This window comes from Xiphophorus maculatus, chromosome 14 (genome assembly GCF_002775205.1).
Source record: "Xiphophorus maculatus strain JP 163 A chromosome 14, X_maculatus-5.0-male, whole genome shotgun sequence".
NCBI classification, from domain to species: Eukaryota; Metazoa; Chordata; class Actinopteri; order Cyprinodontiformes; family Poeciliidae; genus Xiphophorus; species Xiphophorus maculatus.
In genome coordinates, this window is record NC_036456.1 from 16,738,054 (window position 1) to 16,750,834 (window position 12,781).

Below are 12,781 nucleotides of genomic sequence, written 5' to 3' on the forward strand. Positions count from 1 at the left end.
TTCTAAATATTTACATATGAATTAGCTTTGCAATATTATGCTTAAATGGTTTAAATACTCAAGGGTGTACTGTTAAAAAAATATTGTAAATATTGGAAATTACAGAGAACAAAATAAATCTTAAATACATCAAGTTTTCTTTTTACATCAAGTAACCCAGACAACCAAATCATCAAATTAGTTCTGAAATCAGTATTGTATAAAGAAGTGAAATGACATGGGAATAAGAATTCAGCAAGCTTAATAAAGTATATTAAGCTGTATACTGAAACCAGTCTGATGTTTTGCTCAGGTGTGCTTCTGGTCTATTCAATGCCATCTGATTTTTCCAAAAGATTTTCAACTGGATACAAGTCAGATGATTCTAGCTGCTTTATTATCTTTCTCTGAAACAAGTTAATGGGTTATTTTTCTATTGTAGAAATATCTGAAATCGTCTTGGCCACAGTTTCTTATCTAGGACGTCTTAGTAAATTTCTATCAGTACCACATAATGAAGCACAGACTCATACCAGCATGTGTTTTCTTCAGCAGTGGAGTCTTGTGTAGTGACTGTGCCTAGAAACTGCTGCAGCTCACTATTTTATTTGTAAAAAATGCAACAGAAGTTTCCAATCTTTCTGAATTGCATTTGTCTTTCTTACGAAGACTTTCATTCACGGATTTGTTTTGATTTCTTTATAATCACGGATTGTTTGGGTTGTCACCAAGACATGGTGTAAATGACATGTCATTATAAATATATTTCCTGGCATAAAAATTAATGTGTTCAATACTTTTTACATTGTTGGGATCTTTCTTTGAAAATATTTCACAAAGCCTACAATTCCTGGACAAGAAAGTTACATTTTTGAAAGTAAGCTTTTGAAAGATTTGTCCAAAGTAATCCATGAATTCTCCAACCTTTGCGTGACAGCTGCAGTTACTGCTAACGATCAAAAAGGACCACACACCTTACAGTGTGATGCACACAGCCAGCAACTCACGATAATTACATCCACAAGTGCGGCTGCAGAGGTATTTGTTTGTCAAAACTGGTCAATTCATTATTTGCTGCTTGGTTAACCTCTCACATTTGGATATGACCCGTGACCTTTCTGGACAGACAAATGGCTGACCCTGACATGTGGGCAGAAAGCAGAGGAAGTGTGCCGTGGGACAGTTCTCACACTCTCTTCGGCTGTAAAAGTAGGAGTCTGTCTTTTGTTGTATTCTGAGGGACGGCTGATTTAGATGCAACCTGGCAGGAGCGTAATCTGTGCTACACGTAGAGGACATTATCTTGACATGCTCTGTTGTTTATATCTTCTTTCATATGGGTCTAATCAACTCCGTGCACTGGCTCAATATGAGCCATGAAATGAGGCTCATTTCCACCCGGATAGACAGAACGAAGGTCAGCCAGCTCTTGTCCAGCTATGCCTTCATTTATTAAGAAAGATCTTTCAAACGCTGTTCCACTACATTTACTCACAAATCTAATATAAAAAGTCAATATGCTGCTTTGAGAAAGTAAATAATATACTTTTGGGGAATGACCTACTCGGCTTTCCGCCCTGTAATGCTTTGAATGCCACTGTGCATTAATTTGTACCTATTAAAGGGACAACACTGCAGTAACAGAAAGATGCTTAAATGGTATCTTAAAAATGCTGTTTATTTATTCTAGAAGACAAAGTGCACTTTGCTAGCTCTACAAACATTTGTCCTCAATAATGCTTTTTCACTTACAATAAATCATTTATTGTAAGTGATTTAATCTGGCAATGATACCAGATTAAATAGTGGTGAATGGTTAGAGTGTCACCTTCCAGTAAGGCAACAACAAAAAGTGAGAACTACAATGAAATAGTTTAGATAATTTTATTTAGTCAAGATGTAAACAAAAAGTGGGACTAGAAAACGGTTCTCACAGATACTCCCCATCCAACTTCAATAAGAGCAAATTTCCATCTCTAAATGTGCAAAACTTGTGTATATATAATTGGCAAAACTTTAAATATGTATGAAAAATATTTACATACTTTTTGTAAATTTTCTACTTTGTGGTGGTGTATTGTGTAAATATTCATTAAAATGTGTCAAACTGGGACAAATTGGGCTGAATAGTGGCACTGTTGGTAGCACTGTTGCCTTGCAGCAGAAAGGCCCATGTAGGTGCCTACATTGGTGGGTTCTCTCCTGGTACTCCGGCTTCCTCCCACAAATCAAAAAACGTAATTGTTAGGTTAATTGGTCAATGTAAATGGCTTGTAGGTGTGTGTGTCCCTATGTTTCCATGTGATGACCAGGCGACCTGTCTAAAGTTGGATCAGTGGTGCCCAAAGTGGGTCCTTGAGAGCCGGCATCCTGCATGTTTTAGTTCCCTCCCGGGTTTAATGCACCTGGATCAAATGATGGCTTGTTAGAAGGCCTAAGAAGAACACTGACATGCTGAAAAGGTTGTTACTACCAGCAGGGAGAGAACTAAAAGATGCAGGATGCTGGGCATCAAGGACCGACTTTGGGCGCCCCTGTGTTGGATGAATCAACCAAAACTGCGAAGTTACACAATATTGATGGCCCGAAATGCCAAGCATACCCTTAAATGCTGGTCAAAAATTATCCAAAATAAAAGAGTAAAAATGATACAATAAATTAAAACTATTTCTACCATTGCTTCCTTAATCAGTGCAGCTCTAACAACACTTTTAGTTGTAGGTACTGTAGCGGTGGGAATTCACTCTGGGAAAACTAGCCCTAAAGTCGGCTCCAATTGGGTGGATGCTTATGAGAAACATTAGATGTGTCACTTGGAGACCGCTAATTGAATTTCACAGAAAGGGTCATTTGTATTGACTCTCAAATCATAAAGAAAACCGGGTGAAACTCGCCCTGAGGAGAGCCGACAAAAGTTCCTCGGCGAACTACTGACGTCTGGGTGGGCGCCAGCTCTGAATTGGGATCAGATCTGCCTGAGAGACGGCTGGAGTTCTCCTGACAAGACGAAATGTGCTGCTGAATTCTCTTTTCGTGTTGTGCCAACCTCTGTGTGCTCTCTGGCCCATTATAAATCAATTACAGGCGTTCAAAGTGACTCTGACTAGCATACAATCCGCCCTTGATGAACAACAGCAGAGACAGAGGAAGTGAAAGTGTGCGCATGCATGAGCACATGTGACCCCTCTTAATGCAGTCTACTTTAAACAAACCTGTGCAGCCTGTTTCTCAGAAGGACGGCTCATTTTTTAGCCATTATTGGGGGGGGAAAGGAAAAGCCGCACTGACTGCTAAGCGGAGATAGACTAATTCATTTCGGAGAGTGTCAAGCATGGAAAAGCACTTACATTAGCATCATTTAGATGCTGCACTTTTATAGAAATGTCAGACTTATAGAGCTGGAAATGATTAAAGCGGTGAATATGCCACATCACATGTAGAACTGAGGTTAATCACAAGTCGACTTATTGTGAAGACAGAACTGGTGTTTGGTTGTTGTTGAGACTGAGCAGAGCTCTTCTGCTGGTGGGAACAAACTGCAAATTAAATCCAATGACGAAGTAAAAATGTGCATTTTTCAACTGCTGCAGGGGGACTCTAGTGCAAATCTCCCAAAGTTTCTCACAAGTCCGCCTACCCGCTGCCGATGTGGAAACAAGCAGCACTGGGATGCTTGTTGTATTTGGCCACATAGGAAGAACTCTATCCCAGGAATTTCATGCATTTCAAACCTTTTGCCCACAATTCTGCTGGGGGATGAGGGGAGGGAGACACACACAGTCACATTCATCTACTAATCACAAAGAAGTCAAAGGAAACCGCTTACCCGTGGTCCCTGGTCACCTTGATCTCCCTACAAAAGAGAAGGAAAAAAAAAGAAAACTTGTCTCAGGATCTGAGGGCAAAATATAGAGGAACACATGCATAAATACAGTAATGCAGCAATAAGCCGAGGCTCACAGCAAAATCACTCAGGCGTAATGCAGAACATATTGATAACGTGAAATAATACAGGAACCCTCAACTATTCATTGTGGTTGAAAGTAAAATCACTTATGATAACATGGAATGACATGAATTGGGTATGTGAGAAGGAGAGAAGAAGGAGAGTGGTGGTGTGAGGTTTTGGAGAGGGGGCGGGTGGGAACCGCATTTATGCCAGATTTATTTGCCCCAGAGATCTTCTGGCCGTCTGCCTTTTCTGGGGGTGTATGTCTGTGGATGGAGGCCGACTCTGAAGGTTAAAACATTTGGTTTCCAGTCAGTCCGCATGCCAAAGACTGTGGCTTTATCACATTAGAGTTAACCCCAAACAAAAGCACACTGTTGTTTAAAATAAGCAAAGGGAGAGTAAATGTTGGAAGGTGAATTATAACCATAACGGGTCTAAAATCGGATAAATGAGAATATTCAAACCGTCTTGTTTATTGAGTTTTGATCTGCAGTAGTGTAATAACCCGAGCAACTTATCAAGCATGGACGGGAAGCTTCATCAAAACAAGCGTCGATGTGTAATTTTAAATAATAGCAGTTCTTGGAATTTTTGTCATTTTTCATCGAGCCGTTTTGCCAGAACCAAATTAAGTGGGAAAACAGTTGCGAACGGCCACGCCGACAAACCCTTTGTTCATCCTGGGTGGGAAAGGGAGAGCAAAGTTGTTTTGGATTTCATTAAACTGCAGATGAAGTGGTTTATACGAGAAGAGTGGACACCAGTTTATTCAACAGGACCCTGCACTTCACAGGTCTTTCAAAACAAATGTTTGACAGTCGTGTAAATCTGGTAGTGACAATCAGGACATTGTGCTAATAAAAAGAAAAAAGAAAATACTGTGTGGATTTATGATGCTGGTCAGTGGAAACGACACGCAACAAATATCTCTTTCCAAATGAGTGCAGATTGGCTGAGATGACGACTGTTATCGCTCTCAATGCGTTTGACTTTATGCACACTATTTCCTGTTGTTTCACACATTAAGAAATAGTGTTTATGTTTATAATCAATAAACATACCCAAAATTGGAGTAACTATTTCAATAATGCACAATTCTTGCAAAAGTACCAATGCCCCTTTGACTTATGCACATTTTGTTATGTGACAAACTTCTATGTATTTTATTAGGATTTGATGCAATAGACAAGTAAAAAGCAATAAGTAATTGGGTGAATGAAAGAAAAAGAGAAATCAAAATCTGAAAAATGTGGCTTTAGTTTCACTACAAGTATTTTGAGGATTTATCTTGTTGCATATCTACAGATGGAAGACCTGACTTTTGGAAAACTTTACCACAACTTTACCCTTTGCCTGACTGCTGTGTTTCTTGGTCTTCATGTTTCTGTTTATTCCTTAGTCCCCCCAAAAATACACTGAAGTTTGTAGCAACAGGAAATGTGAAAAAGTTCAGAGCATATGAATCATTTTATAAGAAACTATAACTACTAAATTATCATTAAATTACTTTTAAACACTTTAATTCGAAGTTTCAATACTGCTAAGTTTCAGTACTGATGTCTTCAAGAGTGTTTTCACTTTAAATTCAAACACAAACCCAGTGGATATAATGAACAAATTCAGGGATTTGATCAATTTTGGTGTTATTCCACAGGCACGCTCGTTGTCCACAGAACTTCAGAGTTGTGAAGAAGCTGTGTGGTTATTTTGCACGCTTCATTGTTGTTTTATGGAGCATTGCACAGTGAGGCATTTTAGGGTTTCAGCCTGCATGGGACTGTGGCTTTTAACACTCTGTGCAGTGGATGTGTGAGCCTGAGAAAGGAATGTTAGAATTGAAACTTAAGGTCAGGTTGACTTAAATTCACATAAAATGGGAGCAGATACCAAATTACACTCTCTGTGGCCAAATGAACTGCAACCTCTAAATACTGGAGGTCCTTACACATGTTTGTTATGGCTATTTCAGGTCAGGTCACTTTCCACATTGAAAAGAAAAAGCTTGTAAATCAAGTTTATGCAGTTTAAAAAGAAAAAGTATCATGAAAACCTATGTCTATTTAATAAAACTTTGCTTGGATACATACAGTTTTGTTGGTTTGATTGGCAATGAACAGATCTTGAAAAAAATAAAAGCCATGCTTTCACTGTTGCATTAAGACTGTTGAGTCTAAGAAAAACAAGTAGATTACGGAAAAGGCAGCAGCGTGAATGTATATGAACTTGCAGCTACAAGCAGCTTGCAGATCAACAAAGAAAGGTCAGAGAAAGATGATAATTTTTTTATTAAACGGTTTTATTATATGGCCATTAAGACACTCTTTAATCTGCCTTAAATCTAAGGTGGTCCTAATGTCACAGCAGCAGGGAGCTGTTTTCGGGTTTTTGTGGGTGGAATAAATGTTTTCTAAACCTCAAAAGATTTCTTTCAAAAATACCCAGCTTGAGTGTTCTCAGTCAAAATATGTTGAATTTTTTACTAGATATTCTGAAATACTGTTCAGACTGATTGAAAAGCAGCAAAATAGCCTTTTGGTTTAGTTCTGATAGGAAGCAGACGCCAGGTTTTGCATTACTTGTTGCTAATGGTTAGCCCAGTGGTTCCCAAAGATTTTCTGGGCCCTTCTATGGACAAACATCGTTCAAGTAGACATAAACCTATACACATATTTTGTTTTCAAACTCCACTGAAGTTTATTTCACACTTCAAGTTGCAACAAAACACACTACAAACCATCTTTACATTGAAACACTTTTGTGTAACTTTTTTTTCATCCATACTGCTTCTCGCCCCCCTGAAGTAGCACAACAGAACAAGTATTGACAAACCACTCTATTATGAGTAAAACCATGGATTCTTAGAATAATCAAACTGCATCCTACATAAAATAAATAGGTAACATATCAACAGAAGCATGTATGATTACTCACCTTTTCTCCCTGTGGACCTGGAGGACCCTAAAAGGAGACAGAAAATAACTATTTAAGTTATTTTACCAAATTAGAAAGCAAAGAGCGCTCATTACAAGTTTTACTTTTAGTATTCCAAAAACATCATAACTGAGAAGCCTTGGAATGTAGCAAAATGTGAGAAATCTAATCTTATGCCAAAGTTATAAAAAAAAAAACGTTTCAATTTGTCATGTTACATCCACACAAGCCAATGAATTTCATTAATGAATCCAAAATGAAAAATGGTTTTCAAAGTGTTTTATAGACAGGAAAGAACTAAAAAGAAAAGTGGGCATTTAAATTCAGAACCCTTTAATTCTGATAGCTGTGAATAAAACCTAACGCAAATAATTGCTATCAGAAACCATCTAATCAGTACAAATAGGGTCCATCTGTGCGTAATTTAATCTGTGTAAATGCAGCTGCTCTATGAAGGCGTCAGATGTTTGTTAAAGAACATTAAAGAACAAACAGCATCATGAAGACCAGAGAACACGGTACGCAGGCCAGGAATAAAAATGTGGATAAGCTCAATGCAGGGTTGAGCTTTAAAACAATATTTGAAGCTTTGAACATCCCATAAGCTCTCATTAAAACATCATCTGAAGAAGTAAAGAGCACGGCCTATCAAGACAAGATTGACCACCTAGCAGGGGTCTCAAACTCCAGGCCTCGAGGGCCGCAGTCCTGCAGTTTTTAGATGTGCCACAGGTACAAAACACTGGAATGAAATGACTTAATGACCTCCTCCTTGAGTAGATCAGTTCTCCAGAGCCTTAATGACCTAATTATTCTGTTCAGGTGTGCTGCAGCAGAGGCACATCTAAAAGCTGCAGGACTGCGGCCCTCGAAGACTGGAGTTTGAGACCCCTGACCTAAAGTAATAGCCATGGAGAGAATTAATCAGGGAAGTAGAGAAGCGGACCACTGTAGTTCTGCAGAAATCTGTGGCTCATGTTGAAGAGTCTAAACAACTATTAGTTGAACTCCATAAATATGGCCCTAATAGAGGAGTGAAAAGAAAGTGTTGTTGAACACAAATAATAAGAATCCCTGGTTGTTGATTGTTGTGTCCCTTAATCCAAGTAGGAGACCCAGTAAACATGTGGGAAAATGTACTCTGGCCAGATGAGATCCAAATTAAACTTTTCGGCTTATTTACAAAATGCTATGTGAAGCAGATTAGTTGCATATTAATCTGAGCACACCATCTGCACCGTAAAACATTGTGGTAGCAAACTCATAATGTAGAAATGTTTCTTTTCAGCAGGAACAGGGATGCTGGTCAGAGTTAATGGGAAGAGGAATAGAGTAAAGTTCAGAACAATCCAGGAAGAGAACCGCAAAATAATTAAGAATGGGCAACTGGTTCGCCTTCCAGCAGGACAACAACCCTAATCTTACAGCCGGACTACAATGGGATGGTTTAGATCAAAGCATAGTCATTGGTTAGAATGGCCGGTCAAAGTCCAGACTTAAATCTAACTAGGAGTCTGTGGCAAGACTTGAAATATGACATTAAGGGAGTTTTTTTCCAGTCTCATTTAAACTGAGCCATTTTGCAAAAGAAGAATGAGTCAAAACTGAATCATTTAGTTGGACAAAGCTGGTTGATAACTGCTACACATAACCTTTAACTTTTATTTGTCAAAAAGGGGGGGGAAAGAGAGAAAAACCATGTATCATTTACACTTCATAATTACGCACCACTCCATGTTGTTCTATCGCATATAATCACAATAAAATACTTCAATGTTTGTGGTCATAAAATGCAAAAAAAAGTTGAAAAGGTTGGAATACTCCAGTAAGGCGCTGTAACGCATTATCTCTAAAGGCCAGAGCAATGGGGTCTCCATGTCTTTTTAATGATAAACAGAGACAGAGTTTAGCTGAAATCAGCCATGTGTACTTTCAGACATCGTTTTTAAGGATTTGATTAAAATCCTGTGTCACCGACTGGCAAGCAGTACCTTGCGTTCTGTAGACAGCAGGACTTGTAAAAACATACAATTAAAACATAAAACAGACCCAAATCAAGTCAATGTTTACTTAGAGGATTAAATCCAACAATCACTAATGAAATACTGGCAAGCACGAATTAAAATGCAGCATGTACAGGACTAATACAGCCTCCTATTTGCACAAAGCTTTTTTTTTTTTTAAGTTTTCTTCTATTTTTTCTTGTAGGAAGCAGCTTTGCATCCAGCTTGTCAGTCAGACGACAGCAGCTCCAGGGTGGCCTCTGCAAACACTCTGGGTCGAAAGATACAATTTGACAATGAGCGAGGCATCCATATGGATGTGTGCTTAAAAACAGTAACTTTAGCAGTCAAGCGGAAAGGTGAAGCCCGCACGGGCTCTTTCCTCGCTCTGAGGTTGGACGTTTGGGGGGAGAAAAATGCTGACTTTGACTTTTCTCTTCTCATTTTTTTAGACAGCGATGTACCAGAAACCTCTCAACCAACCACTCAGCAATGAAAAGTTACTGTTCCATCTTTATTTGAATAGGTAAAGAAATAAAAGATATAAAAAGTGGGATTAATACAGATGTACTTTTCCGGTTATGTACTTTCCCTAAATAAACACTAATCTAGCTAACAGTATTCCATACATTGGTATTAGTATAATTTATTTCATTGGATGATGCTCCTTAGAATCAACAGACCAGTGACCCAGAATTGCAGGTTTATAGATACAGACAGGCTTGAAATGCCCTGACACACATTTACAAAGTTTAAAAGTGAAATGCAGAGGTAGGTTAGAAGTTTCTCTCCGCCTGTTTCCAACACACTGCTCAGGGGAGAACACATTCATAGCCAGGTTTCTGCCTGTTCTCTGCCACTGCAAATTATTTTTATGCTTAGCTAACTATCTCTAGCTTTCTGCATATATATAGAAGTGCATGTGATATCAACACAATCTGCCTGGGATCTTCCACCCTCTTCAACGTGAGATTATGAACCTGCAGCACAACTCAGTGGTTCATCAGTGCATAAATGAAAGTGTTCACGTTTAAATAAGCGGATTTTAAATGCAGCTTAAACACAAGTGCTTTCCATGAGGTGGTCCTGCTCCTTCGTACTTGACTAGCTATATAAAAGAGCAGCAGCAACCCTTGTAAAGATGAAATGTGTTATTGTAAAAAAACAACGTTTCCGATCGCGGTTTCCCTGGGCTGGATTAACAGAGCCAACATGTTGAAGTATATTGAACAATTTACATTTATACTGATGTCGGGGCATTCCACAAAATAAAAAATAAAGCCAAAAGAGTTTCCAGTGTTTTTTCCTCAACATGGAGTGAAGAGTAAGCTTTTGTGCATGGAAACTGGCTATCAAACAGTAAGACAGTAAACAGACTGTTACTGCAAACCTGTGGATTTCTGCTGCAAAGAAGTACACATACACACAAACATACACTCCTGCACACACACTAAATAAGTAGCCTAAATACCGATATGCAGGTATTTCAGATGTTCATTGATCTTTGTAAGAAAGTGGTGTCCAAATTGTCAAGTTCAGAACACTTGTGGGCCACAAAAAAACAATTTTTCTTTTTTTACATAAAAAATAATTTTGTGATAATCTTTTTCTGCTCAACATGCACAATTTTAATGGAACAAACAAAGCAGGGACATTTTTTCTGATCCAAGACTGATTTTCAAAATTGTGTGGGTCCAATGATTTTGATTTTGGGCTACATTTTTTTTAATACACCACAATCTATATTTAGCAACAAGAATGGGACATTGGTAACGCTTGCTGTATTTAAGCATTGGGTGTTGTGTTAAGGAGATGTTTGGCGTTCTAATTAAAATGAAAGCAGAAACATGGTTATTAAAAGAGACACACTTTGTGTTGTATTTAACAATCTCGCCCTAAAAATTTTTTTTTTTTTACCCCTCCAGGGGGTCTTTTGTGGGCTCTAGTGTCCCTTTTACGAAAGTAGGCTCACAGGAATGGGGAAGGAGAGGAGGGAAGACATGCGGCAAATGTCGCCGGGTCCAGGAGTCGAACCCGCGACGGCCGCATCGAGGACTCAAGGCCTCCAAATATGGGTCGCTCTAACCCCTACGCCACCACGGCACGCCCCTCCCTAAAAAATGTTTAAAAAGAAAACTGGTCCTTGAACCATTTTTGTACACAATTATTTGGAGGGCCACAAATAGCTTGCAGGCCGTGCTTTGGAGACCCCTGTCATAAGAAAATAAGGAAATACCTACTTACTTAGTCAGGGTATGTTGTTTGACAAACAAAAAAAAAAACTCTTAGCATTTTCCAACACCACCAATTTCAATGCAGCACACTGAAACCTCACATGTACTGGCCCTCCCTTAGGAAGGTTATTTCCAAAAATACTAAAATACGTTTCTAAATACCAGCTCACAACATTTTTGTTTGAAGTTTCATACATAGACTCAAAAAAAGAGAAAAGAATAACAGTTAGCACAAATGTTGTCAGTCATTTTGTTTGACTCAGGCACACTTGACTCAGTCTTCAACTTGTGCAAAATACAGGTGTCCATCTTCTTACTAGAGTACAAACCTCACCAAGATGTCAGAAAACAGATTTGCTGACTTTCCAATTTCTAAATGGCTTAGTTTCCTAAATCTCTGTCTTTCCTTCATGTTTCCTCAGAGATGCCAAGATCAGATGACCATCTTCCCAACTGCATGATCAAGTTGCCTTTAAATATGAGACAAGAAACTTCTATTTCTTTGTTGACTTAAAGAAAATAATTCTGTTTTTCTGGTGAATTTACTATGTAATAACGTTTGGATTTTGAAGTAAAACAAAAACAAAACAAGATTGGGCAATAAAGTACAAAAAGGTGTAATAAAAGTGTAGAGAAAAAAAAAGCAATCCTGTTCACTTTGACTTCTGCTTCACTTAAAGCAGCAGGAACCCAAGACTCATGTTCAAACTTGACAGCTTGATTTTACAGACCCTGGATTTCGGACAGTTGGCTGATGACAGCCTGGATGTTCCTTTTCTGTTTTGGTCTGTAGCACAAGGTATTCATTTCTCCCAGACAGTGCATGTTTCCTCTTCTCAATGGTCCATCGCAGACGCCTCGCAGTCCTGAGAAGTCTCCTCTGCCTGATGAACATGAACCTTGTATTTTGGCCAGTACTGTGTTTAACTGCATTTGTGGATGTAACTCTTGTTACATTTGATAGATGGTGTTTTTTGATGCAGAGCCATGGGAGGAAGTGGATAGTACAGGTGCCAAGCTTGGGTTTTATTGAAAATCCTCCAGATTTCTTCTTCTTTGTATTGTTTATGAATTGTAGTAGAAAAATATGAAGGCATTTCAAACCTGAGAGTAATTTTCTGACAAATTGGTTGAAAACAAATGTAGATTAAATGCTAATCTTTCCGACTATGGGTTTTATGGTCACCATCAGTCTAATCTAACTTTAATATTAACTTCTAGCCTCACAACCAGCCTCAAAATTTTCCTGCTACTGTCCAAAATGGTAAATGTTATTGATAGGAACTGTACAGATTGACTGAGAGTAGATTTAAGATCTGTTACTGTCTGGATACTTATTTTCATAATTGCAACCAGAACATTTTAATCAGCCATCAAAGCACTGACGATCACTGGAAGAAGTTCATTTGGCTCATCCTGCTTTATGATCAAACGCTTCTTTCGATACAGTGTGCCCCCCGATCATTATACAACACATCATTTGCACATTGTTTGGGGACAACACCCACGGGAGCTTTTCCAAAAGCTTTACGCAGGTGCAATCAAAGCCTTTTATTGAGCATATTAAATAACTCTCCTGGGAGATTATTTCAAAGGAACCAACTGTACTTCAGAGGAATTTCTACTTGTCAAACCATCGCTTTCGCGTCTTGGTTTTAGTCTAACTCCCCAAAGGGTTGCTA

General features: G+C 38.6%; 1 protein-coding gene across 11 annotated transcripts in view; it reads right to left on the minus strand.

Moving 5' to 3' along the window:
- The window catches only part of col25a1 (collagen type XXV alpha 1 chain), a 196,587-nt gene that overhangs the window by 62,073 nt on the left and 121,733 nt on the right, over positions 1 to 12,781 (minus strand). For all 11 annotated transcript variants that reach the window (XM_014468962.2, XM_023346162.1, XM_023346158.1 and 8 more), the window contains exons 5-6: positions 6,863 to 6,889; positions 3,806 to 3,832 (exon numbers count right to left, since the gene is read on the minus strand). In XM_014468962.2, coding sequence (XP_014324448.1) covers positions 3,806 to 3,832; positions 6,863 to 6,889 — 54 coding nt within the window. The remainder of the gene's footprint in view (positions 1 to 3,805; positions 3,833 to 6,862; positions 6,890 to 12,781) is intronic.